Raw genomic sequence first — 12,578 nt, 5'->3', positions numbered from 1 at the left:
TGTTTCAGAAAGGACAAACACTGCACTTCACTTCCTGCTTTTCACAATAGCTTCAATGGCTTAGACATAAAAATACAAGCCAGACCAGTATAAAAAGCAACCGGCAAGGCTAGTTGGGAATTCCATGTGGAATTACACCCGGTAAATCCAGGTCCACACAGTTAATCCGTTCTCCGAGCAGTTTATCTTGCAATGAAGGAAATATATGCAGAAGTACCAAGCAATAGCAAAAATTCAGGCCACCCAACATTCCCAGACACAATTCCTCCTCGCTTGCAATGGAGGCCATAACATATCTGCAGCAGTGTGTTAGTCACATACTGTGACCGCCCAAATTGTGGACAAAACCACAACTAGCTGAGGAACAAATACAATTACATTATTGTTTGAGTGTGCAGCAGTCAAATATATAATGTGTTTTTACTGCAAAAAATAAAATATCCACATGCATGAAAAGAGAAACTAAAAGCAATGCTCTCTCAAATATTGGGCTATTTACCTTTTTTGTCTAATTATCAAAGTGGAAACATACTATATCAAAACTAGGCCTGGGCGGAGCTCACGGAGTTTCACACCGCGAAATTCCACGTACCGTACGTCTCAGAAAACTGTGGAATTCCACGGAGGTCCGCGTGCAGGCTGAGTAGTTGCTTGGCCAGTGTGGCCACCCCTAATATTGAGAATATATGTTAACTGTATACAAACCGTAGTGACGTAAAAGTTAGAGAGGTTGCCCTATGTTCTCGGTTTAAGCACAGAATAGGTGAATAGTAATAATTTCTTTAAATTGGAAATCAACCCTACTGCAGGACTTGGGAACTGCTGCCATCTAGTGCCATAAAACGGCAAGGGAACCAAGTGTGTGGGCAATGCATTCAAAAGACGAAAACATGCAGGGAACAGCATGGCGACAATTCACCGATTCATTTATCAGGTAATTAGATACGTAAGATTTTAACTTTTAGAATCTAAACCATTAAGGGCAACTGATCTGGTGCTTGATTATTTGAAACAAGTTTAAATCCGTATTACTTAAACTAGATGGAATTGTAAACCTCCTACAGGCACAGTGTTTGAGCTTCTACGGATCCATGGTGAACTCGCCAATGTTGGCAGGGGGTGACAGTTGTGTGGCATTTCTCTCCCACCCTCGACCATAAATGTCCAGGTAAGGCCTGCCAACCCCCATGAGGGACCTGGATTTAACTGGCTGAGAGGCACAGTGGGATCAGGATGGCTCTTGCATCAACAACCCCTAAGGGCCAGCAGAAGATTCTTACACTCAAGTCTCCATGACGTCTTATTGACTACTTTAATGAACAGCATCTTGGCGAAGGTATCGTTATTTCTGAGATCTGGCAAAGCCCGCTGTGCTCCTCTGGGTTAATCAAGAAACGCAAAAGGGCCTTGACTCTTCTCAGTAAGGCTGAGTCACTATAACAACAGAACAAAACAAATGCCAATTCTGAGTCCTACTCCTAAGGTTATTTAATATCTAGACCCAAGAAACTAGGGGGCAGATTTACAATAACTGGCGCATCCCCAGGGATGCGCCAGTTATTGTGCGCTGCAGCTCCGCCACCCATGGTGCGCCGCATTTACAATGCCGCGCACCATGGGGCAAAAACGGCACAGATGCGTGACGCATCTGTGCCGTAAAGGTGGCGCATTGCTGGAGTTGCGTCGCAAGCGTGACGCAGCTCCAGCAATGCTCTGGGGGGCCAATCTGTCCAATGCTGCGTCAAGCCTTACGCCTGCTTCAAGCAGGCGCAGGGTTTTGACGCAGCATTGGCCTAAAAGCGCCTGCGTGAAATCTTGTAGATTTCACGCAGGCACTTTTGCGAGGCGCACCTGCCCCGGAACGTCCACCCTGCGCTGGAACGCAGGGCTTTACAACGTGACGCATCTGCCTAGATGCGTCACGTTGTAAATGGGTCGCAAGAATGCACCACGTTTACGCCGCCGTTGCGTGACGCAACGGCGGCGGCGTAAACGTGGTGCAAGTCTGACATAAATCTGCCCCTAAACATATAGGTCCACACTCTTGAAAGTGCCATTAATCATTTTATTTGGCAAGAAGCTTTTAGATTGCTTATCCAACACATTCTATCTATATATACAAAATGTATATTTACAAGACGGACTTCATTATGATCAACAAAATCCCAGAGACACCAACATACACTCAATGCATACCTTCACTCATTCCTTCAGACATACTCTACCACCAATTACACACAACCCTCACAACATCCATACACCATCCCTGGTAGGGCCTAATCTTAGCCACACCACACTTTTTAAGTGGCCACACACCAGGAAGGCAAAATGATAACACCAAGGGTCAAACAATCATACCATTACACCTCAATCTCACAACAGCGCACAACTTAATCAAGAATATTACAGTCTGCAAAATACAATAATTATTTACAGTGCACCAGCGATATCGATCACATCACACGCCCAGATTGAGGGACATGGACGGACTTTGGAAAAACGGAGGACGATTTTAAGATTGAGCGCTCGATAGGACATAATGAATGATGATCGTACGATGTATTTAAAATAAAAGCCTCGTCAAGGTGTACCTGGAATCCAGCTCCACTGTTGGGGAGCAACGGATGAGACATCTCTATACACTCCCTGTCGCCTCAGCTTTGACTTAGCAGATTGGATCTGCCCACTGAATAAGAACTCTGTGGTCCTGATGAGAACCCTAGAACCTGTTGGGTTCGAAACGTGTCGACCTTTTTGTGTGTGGTTTGGTCAAACAAACCTATGTTTGTTTAAGTTGTCCACTGGTGCACTGTAAATAATTATTGTGTTTTGCAGACTTTGATATTCTTGATTAAGTTGTGTGCCGTCATGAGACACCAGAGATGGTGTATGGATGTTGTGAGGGTTGTGTATAATTGGTGGGGGAGTATGTTTGAAGGAATGAGTGAAGGTATGCATTGAGTGTATGTTGGTGTCTCTGTGATTTTGTTGATCATTATGAAGTCTGTCTTGTTGTAAATATACATTTTTTATATATAGATAGAATGTGATGGATAAGCAATCTAAAAGCTTCTTGCCAAATAAAATGATTAATGGCACTTTCAAGAGTGTGGACATATATGTTAAGTTTCTTGGGTCTTGATATTAAATAACCTAAGGAGTAGGACTCAGTATTGGCATTTGTTTTGTTCTGTTTTTCCTCTGGGTTGATGTCCTGACAGACCCCGAAGCCCTTAATGGGACCATCAAGTGTAGCCTGGTGCATTTCTAACAATCACCAACAGAAGACTTTCTAGAATGATCTTTTTTTGATGATGTCTGCTTGAGTTTTGAGACCTATAGTGAACACATTCGAATGACGGCCCTTTCACAGTCGGAGACCCTTCATGCAGGTAAAGGCAGGTCCGTTAGCATGCCTTGTGTAGTCTATTGTCGCTGCTCTAACTGTTTCCCACCATCACACAGTGGTTAGCACCTATAGGGATTTTGAAGTCAATGACAGTGACTCTTTTGTAAGATGGTAGCTATAGGACACATGTCCGAGGACTCAGCAAAGTACTCCAATGTTTCCACCACAGCTTGCGTCACCCATTCCTGTAAGCTGGTGTTTAGTAACAGCAGGCTGTGTATAGAATGCAAGTCCTCGCCCTTCTGTCTACATGTGACATAGTCTTCATGCAGACCATAGGCAACAAATACCGCTGCGGCACTATCTTAAATTATTTAATCTTTTATCCATGGGCATTTTCATGAAAGGGCAGTATACTTCTGCGGATATAGCAATGGTTTCATCTCTACCAATCGTAAAGCTGATTGATTAAGAGACTTTCAACAAGTACTCTTCGTTATGCTACGTTACAGTGACTTTCTAAAGTGCAACGATTCTCTTACATAGCCTGCTGCTCTTCACCTCTGTGACTTCATCTCCTACTTACAACCTTCCCTCCCCGTCACTCCCTTGTGCTCCCGTTTCTCATCCCATCCTATGCTGTGTTGTCAGCGCGCCCAATCATAGGGCTCCGGAGCCGGCGCTACCTTCATTGCCCCTAACTTCTTGGGCACACAGAAGCTTGTACTGCTGTCCGCTCCAGACAGCCTTGTTTTGTTGCACTTTGAGCTTGTTTTTCCCCTGCCAACGAGAAGGACGCGACCTAGGCCTTATAAAAAAGGTACAAAGGGAGATTTGATCCTTAGACAGTAGGTCTGCAGCTGATCCGTAGCCTAGTACATATGTGAGTAGGGTAGGATAGTATGTGAAGAGAGTAACGGTGTTAACATCTGCATTACTGGCATTTGTGGTTGATGGGAAGAACAGAAGTTCAAATATAATGTTATGTCTTCTGAAGTGCCATTTAGAACACCACAGAAAGGGAGTTGATTGTTTGCACACCCAGCTGGGTCTTACCTAGAGGCAGTGAAGATGTGCCTGGAGTTGGTGCAAGCAGCATTGATTGGGCTGTCGTGCCCCTTGACCTCTCCAATGGGCGTGAAGCTGTCCACGTTCCACACCTTCATTAAGCCTCCACGACAGGCGCTCAGCAGCATGGGACGGCCGGGGACGAAGGCCAGTGCACAGACCCAGTCCTTGTGCGCATTAGGGATTTGCTAAAGGAAAGAGAAGAAAAAGAGAAATGAGACAGAGCAAAGGTTTAACCCTCAACGTTTGAAAATAACTTTGCGTATTCCATTTCCCAGCAAATATATACAACTCAAAATCACCTGGTGATTGTTGCATTGTTATTACCATTTGCTTACTTCCATCACTAAACTAGTAATTCATGGCTTTTCATTGATCCTCTAAAATGTGACACTCTCATCCTGTCCTATCTTTCGAGACAACACTTGCAGACTGGGAGATGTGGTTCGGCTTTTCATGTTACACTGTGAGCCTTCAGCTTCCAGCATGATACATGCTATTAGATAAAGAGCCAAGTCTGGCCAAAGATGTCACATTTGATATGAAGCCTCAGCAGCCATTTAGAGGAATCAGAATATCAGACTTTTGCTGCTTTAAAATGCCGACCAGGGGCCGTATTATGGTATATGTGCATTTTCATTGTTTGTGCCGGTGGCACCTTTAAAATGGTGCGCCGTGCACAAACATTGTAAATGCGCATACTACCATATAATACCCCCATTGTAGCAGCAAATTCCTGCTGCCCTGGGGGCAGTGCAGTCCTGTGAAAAAACGGAGTGGCTGCTTTACAGCCGCCCCTTGTTTTCACAGTGCAGGCTGCACCCGCCTGCACTTTCGAAGGGGATTAGAGATCCCCTTGCAGGAGGATGAAGTCATAGCTGCCAAGGTTTCAGATTGCTATGAGTGACAGTGCAATAATTTCAGTGTAATTATGAGTGACATTCAACAACTATGAGTGAAACTTTCTCGCGAGCAAAATCAAGCAATGAAAGCAAGGAAAACATATAAATATCAGAAATTAGACTCACAAGCCTTCTTAAAAGTAAATTAAATGAGTGACACAGCTTTGCAGACAGACTAGTGACTGGTGAGTTTAGTGTGCCCTCGATCTCTGCCTGACTCGGCCCGTGTGCAGAAGGCCTCAAACTGTCCAGCAGTTAGAGCGCTGCCTTTTGCCTGCAGCCCTTGTTGTCTGTGCAGGTTAGTTCTGTGTGTAGCATAGACACCTCAGGGCAACAGGACCCCCCCCACCCCACACTTAGCATGCATCCCGCAAATAACACACTAGACACCAGTGTTACATTGGGAAGAAACTGTCGCAGGTTTATTTTATTACATACAACGTTATGTAATCATAATGGGTTATCTTACGGGCAATCCAAGGGCAGGCTGCATTCTCGCCACCTGCCCGCCTGATGAGCCAGGCAGCACCGTGGCGAACCACCATGTGCTGCCCCTTATGGTAAACATAATACTCACGCCCCTTGCGGGGCGTACTAGGCAAACCCCCGGTTGCACAGGCCCACAACCGCCCGAAGGACGAATGGGGCGCGGACACGTGTTCCCGGAACCTCCCATGAGGCCCCAGGTCTTAGGCTCTGGCACCCCTATGTGCCTGCTGAGGTCCAGTGCTGAACTTCTCTGCTTCCGGATTGCCCTGTAACTCCGCCACAGCCCGGCCGGCGGCAACCGCCGCCGCCCGGGCCCCCCACCACTTAGCTTCCTTCCTACCTGCAACCTTTGTCCTTATGTCTTGCAAAATTAACTTTTTTCTCAGTTAGCAGTGTCCCTAATACGGGATACTAACACGTTTTTATAGTGTTATAGATTAAACTTACGTATGTCTAACGAATAACCTTTCTCAGTAGTCGTGCATCCAATAACTGGACTGGTTCCTGCCGGACAGAGGAAAAGTCCCTCCTAAAAGGAGGGCAGAGAACCTATCCCTGCCAAATTAGGCCGAAGCTGTTACCCAAAACATTCTTGCCGGCCAAGGCCACTCAAGCTGACATAGGACTGTGTAGATCCTACGCTGTGCACACTTTATTTACATAAGACTGAAGGGGTAAAGCTATCCCTCTGTGCTAGGAAGTTGTGCAGCTGAGGTCCATGCGGATCATACTCTGACCCCCGTGAGAAGCTTGTAGCACACCCTGTCATCTCTGACATGACTGAGCTATGTAGCATAACCTACATCTTAAACGTTAATGCCTGCACCAGCATCCCACTTATTCCAAGGAAAACGGCATAGCGAGCCCGAGGGTGTCCTGTACTCCTGCTGTACTCGAGGCTCATACACCTAAACAGCCACAACGCTTGCATGATTCCTGTAAACAGACATTATCGCAGGCCAAGGCCCAGGCACCACTGCTTCAGGGTGAGGCTGGCGTACACTGCGCTTCAGTTTAAATGCTTGTGCTTCTATACTCAAAGAATACAGGCGATTCTTGTAGGGAAAATACGAGAGTATATGGTCATTAACTAGTGAGGTGTACCTTCCTTAAATATAACAGGACTAAAGGGAAAAACAGCAGGCTCCACATGCTCTCTTGATTTTCGCCTGGAGACGGCTTAGTCCATGCTACCTCTAAGATAGCTTGTCTGAGTAGACCTAAAACCACCCACATGAGGGATTGCTTAGACTGGTACAGGGTGCCACCAGGACTTGGAGACAACAAACATCAAGCCAACAGCTCAAATTGGGAGGAGACTGACCTCCAGTACCTGTCAAAGGACATGCCCCAGCCTGCCGGGCGGTCAACTCTTATCCTGCCCTAATTAGAGGCTCCCAGGACCTGCTGCCCAACGTGACCTTAGGAGAGAGACCAACCATGCTTGCAGCCGTCAAAATAGCTAGCCCTCCACCAGCGAGTGTGGCAAGGGCATGCCTGGAACAGGGGAGACTGGCAGGCAATAAAGTTGCAGTGCCTATGCTATACCATGCCCTACATGGCATGCCTGAGATAGTATAGCAAGGAGCCTGCTAAACATGGGAACCAGCTACTGTCTCTTGCAATGAATGCTCCCCGGACTTGCACAAGTGCGACCACTGTTAGCGCTGTGAAAGACAGTCTGCCTGAATGCAGTCTCCTACCTCTATTTGTACTTTGACTATTAGAACCTGCCCACCTGTCACTTTCTCCGTCTGAAAGCACTTTTACCTCCTGCATGTGATAAATTGATCGTGCATGTCACTGTGATACCAGTACTTTGCGTATGCTTTACAAAGGTGTTCAATGGTGCTCCCAAATAACGTTTAGTTCCATAGAACGCGCCTGACACCTGTGGTTACTGCTGCGGCAATAACTAAATTACAAGAAGGTGCAGCGACAATAATGACAAAACTGGGGGCTAGCCTAGCGTGCCGCACACATGTGGAATCTCTGTCATTACCCCCAGCTAAAATGGCAAACGCATCCTCTGGTCATGACTAATGGCTTAGTCAGAGTTGATCACAGCCAGAGATAACTAATCAGCATCCATGGCCCTGCTAGTCAGGTACGAAAACTAGATTGTACAAAGTACCTTCTCGAAAGGGGTGCGTGAGGCAAGCAAGCTTACCTCCAGCGCCATGGTCAACAGTGTGGAACGTGTCATGCAATGCATAGAAACCTCTACATGTACAGAGAGGCATATGTAACTCGCCCCTAGGTCACATATCCTCATGTGATGGCAAGATAGCTATACCCTGAAACATTTGCCCACTTTTGTCACGTAGCTGGCTGAAACTAGTGTTAGCTCTGTAAGGTGTACACAGTCCACAATAGCCGAGCATCGCTTGAGTAAATTGTAACGCTTCCGCTCGCGTCCTGTTCCTAAGCAAAATGGGCTGTTCCTATCCACTAACGAAAATGTGGTCCAAAGTCAACGTAATGCAACAGGTTCTTATGTAATGCGTACTGACACCACAGGCAAAGTTCGCGCTATATAAAACGCCTTTAAATAAACTGAGCTACAGCTCCTGCCAGTAAAAGCTGCATCCTCCTCTGTGAATCGGCATGAGCGAACACAACTAAACCCTTATTCCTGCCCACACCGCATCAGAGGCGGTGTAAAGAACTTCATAGGATGACAGAACGGTCAAGTAGGCAGCGAAACCAGGACATGCAGGAGCACGGGCCACAAGCACCACGCTGACGAGCAAGCAGCTTCCTGCTGTGATAAAGAATCATGCCGCCACGACCTGCAGACACACTGTATCCTGCAATGGAAATTGCAGCAGGGACGCACTAATCACTTGCCAAACGCCCAGGCCACGGGCCCTAGTTATCGTGGTCACTTGGGACCCACCCCGCCCCCCAATGTGAGGGCACCGTCATATAAACTGCTTCCCCCCTGCGTGGAAACTGCCCCGGGAGACAGGCCCAACTGACCCCCTCCATCTGCCCGAACTGAGGGTGTGCTGCCGCCGTGTGAGGAAATGTAACGGCCATGACCTACCATCTCTCTCGCCTGCTACAATGTGCAACAAAAACCCGGGTCGCAACATCCATTCGAACAAGAACAAGCTCCCCAAACTAGGAGTAGCAACCATAAAGAGATCTACCAAGTTGAATCACATGCTAAGGAGCAGCGCAGTGCATATGCTCTAAGGCACACCTATGCCCCATGGTGAAACAATTAATGAATGAAGCAGTCCTGTAAAAACAAACTTGCCTGAAACAACGGCTCTCCCAATAAAGCCTATTGGTGTGTCCTTTCTGACCCACATACATTTTACGGCATGGGCAAGTGGGCTCTTGCCCGGGGCCCCTGCCATTCAGGGAGGCCCCATGGTAACGCCCATTCTGTTCTGCAGAGTCTTGCCCTGATGTCTTCAAATCATTTAATTAGAATATTCTAAAACCCTATTCCTTTCATATACTCAAAGTGAGTTGTATGAGGGTATACTATAGACAGTTTGCTGGGAAATGTTGTGCTTGTATTCAAAGCAACATCCGTAAACAAGTTGCTTTTAGACGAAACAGGAGTGCATAAATGCGAAATGTTTATTTAATATAGTGTGTAGCCAAGAATATTTGCACTAGTATTAGTGAGCTGCTGCTATGTTACCAGGTTGAAAACATCAGTATCTCCGAATAATGAATGTAAACACATTTATGAGTTTGGACAAGTGTACCTGTTCACTGTCAGGAGAGCAAATAAAATGCTGACACTGGATCATAAATTCAAAGCTGTTTCGCACCGGGGCCCCCAAAACATGTTTGGCCCAGGGGCCCCTAAACTCTTAAGATGTCCCTGTTTTGACTTTAACATAAAAGTTGTTATATGACTGCCTTGAAACCACATCATTTGTGGTCCTCAACCCTGGAAAACAACGTGCAATTAATCAATAAAAAGAAATGTTTCTACGAAGGAACAGTGGAGCAGCGCCATCCATTGGCGTGCCAATTCACGGCGGAATGTTACATGGACCGAACTAACATCCGAACCGGCCAACGGTATGTCCTGACCTAGCCCCATCAAAACCCCTCCATCCCCGAATAGACTGCATAGTAAGTAGCCTGCAAACACGCTACAACATGCACTATCATTTTTGTTAGGCGCTGGTGGAATAAATGATTTGTCCAGAATCACAGTACGTTTTCGGCGTCATTACCGAGACTCGAACCCAGATACCCAAGACCGAGAACGAGCGCTCTAGCCGTTAAGCCAACTCCTCTTCTAGGCATATACTAGCGATTCGAGTTCTCCATATGCATAGGGAACGGAGTGGATGGCTATACTCTGCGAGCACATAGGAATGGTAGATCAAGAGGTCTACTGCATATACCAGTGATTAGGGACAACTCAATATACATAGGGAAGGGATCTTTGGGTAGAAACTCCAAGTGTCACATGTAAAGGTAGTTGGAGCGAAGGCCTGCGCAACTACTATTGATAAGAGTTCTCTCTATACAAAGGTGAGGGATACGGCTGGGTATCCACAAAGAATCAACTAGAACAGAAGAGAGCATCGCGATCCACTGCATATACAGTGATAGTACCACTAGTATTGGTACCGAGAGACAGGGCGGGAGATAACGGATTGCTACCCATGCCCCAATGCACTTACCCAATTGGCCTGGTCTTAGAAAAAGGCAAAAGGGGGGGGGGCGCCAGAGATGATTATAACCTCGACCTCTGGCAGCGGAAGGTTGTAATGGAACCGGGACCAGAATGTAACTACATAAAATCAACAGTTAACAGGCGGGCGGGGCCACCCATTGGGTGGACTCCTCACTGCGTCCTGAAAATATTATGGCCGCGCAATTAGGGAACCTGCCCGCCACTGAAACGGTTCTGCAGCTGAAGTCGTACTCCGACGTGCTAAAACCTAAAGCAGGGGCAAGGCAGAATGCCCATGCCCGGCTCAACCACAAGCTAACCAGAAGAGGACAATGCTTAAGCGCGCGACCCAGGAGAAAGACAGGCCGCTCCGATCCAAAATAGCCTCTCCAGCGAATCACGGCCAGAGTCCCTCAAATCCAAAACGCTCGCGCCCCCGCCCGCCCCCGAAGGACGGGGACCGCGAACCGGAGGACCACCTGGGCTGTACGGCACCGCATGCAATATACAAGAGATGAATTCAATCTTAAGTTCCCACAACGGTGGAAAGCAGCATCTGCCCCTCAGGGTCCTCCCATGAAACGCAGACCAGCGTTCACCGAGTACCAAACAAAGTTTAAATGGAATGCCCCCATAGATGTGCCACGCCAGTGAAAAGATGAGAATGTGCCACATTATGATAAGCAGAATCAGCAAAACCCCGCAAGAAAATGTCTTCCATGTTATAATCAGCATCTCACGAGAGTGCCTACCTTACAGCCAGGCCTTGCCCCACCAAACCTCAGGGCCCATGGTAAACGCTGTTACCCCAGCACCACCCGACCAAAGAGGGGGGCGGTTGGGGGCATCCCGGGCCCGGAATGTCTGCCCCTCATGCTTAACAAATGGCGCGACCACAGCGATCGGTAGCCCGTCACAAGTCCACATACCACTGATCACAATAATGCGCCTCCAATGCCAAAAGTGGATAACCTCCCTCTGCATGTGACCCCTAACATGCAGCTGCGCGTAAACTTTCCTCCGCAAAGTCCAGGTGCATAACCCAACAAGGAAAGAGCAGCCAAGATGGCCGCACCCGGGCGCCATTACCCATGTGTGCCGCACCCACATGTCGCCTGTGCAGCAACTGAAGCCAAGATGGCCGCACCCGGGCGCCATTACCCACGTGTGCAGCAACCTATTCGCAAATGCATACACATGCATCCAGTGACCCATCGCCGTTCCGGGCCCCCGCACGCCACACCTACCAAAACGTTGCACCTGGTTTGCACACCGAACCGGACCCAAGCATGGACAACAACATAAATTCGCCCAGAGCAGAAGGCCCAATGCAGAGCACTGCTGATACTGTAAACCAATGCGGGTAAATGATCGTTAAAAAGTCTTGAAACATAATACTATCTGCAAAAGTGTCCATCTTTGAGGCGCCGAAACCAAATATTAAAGTCGGTGCCTAGTTTACCGGTGCACGCATGTAAACGGAGAGCTTTAAGTGCCTGCACTAATACCTTCTAGCATAACTGCCCCAGCAAGTTGCTTACCCTCATCCACACGGACACTACACTGATAGCATGTGCGAATCTAGTGCAGATACCGAGCAGGCTACCGAAGACTATAATATGCCGGGAAAGACACTACTTTTACCCGATGAAGTACACGGTAACTTCGTCAAACGCTTAATAAAACTTGATGTTTGCAGTTTTGCATTTCGCTCTTGGCACCTTTATCGCCCAAACAAAACATGTTTGAAAACGTCCTACCTTATGTCCACAACTGCTGGATGAACAAAAACTGCATAGTCGGACGCAACAGAGGCAAAGCCTAAAATTGTTGACACACAAACCAGAAAAAACCAGTACAAAGCAATTAACGACCTAATCAGCATTGTCAAGAATTGGTCCGATAGTATGCTCGAACCCGCGTTGTCCCGTGCATGCAAAGCGCGGTGAGATAGACCTCACGCCACCATCCACTCGGGATGTTATCGAACTTTCGCCCAGCGTGCCCCGTGAATCTCGCGCCCGCTCAACTGCAAGCTCCCCTGAACGGTGCCCTCTGCCCTTGAGGCGTGGGCCTAACGAGCTTCCTTGTTAACCCCGGCTGCGCGGGCTGA

The 12,578-nt window shown here is 47.6% G+C and overlaps 1 protein-coding gene across 4 annotated transcripts in view; it reads right to left on the bottom strand.

Annotated features, from left to right (window-relative positions):
* Positions 1-12,578, bottom strand: part of KIF21B (kinesin family member 21B) — a 493,467-nt gene that overhangs the window by 25,646 nt on the left and 455,243 nt on the right. For all 4 annotated transcript variants that reach the window (XM_078644203.1, XM_078644205.1, XM_078644204.1 and 1 more), the window contains one exon: positions 4,406-4,605. In XM_078644203.1, the coding sequence (XP_078500329.1) occupies positions 4,406-4,605 (200 nt within the window). The remainder of the gene's footprint in view (positions 1-4,405; positions 4,606-12,578) is intronic.

Source organism: Lissotriton helveticus, chromosome 5_1 (assembly GCF_964261635.1).
Source record: "Lissotriton helveticus chromosome 5_1, aLisHel1.1, whole genome shotgun sequence".
NCBI classification, from domain to species: domain Eukaryota; kingdom Metazoa; phylum Chordata; class Amphibia; order Caudata; family Salamandridae; genus Lissotriton; species Lissotriton helveticus.
Note: the sequence above shows the minus strand (reverse complement) of the source record. Positions and strands in the feature narration are given on the sequence as shown.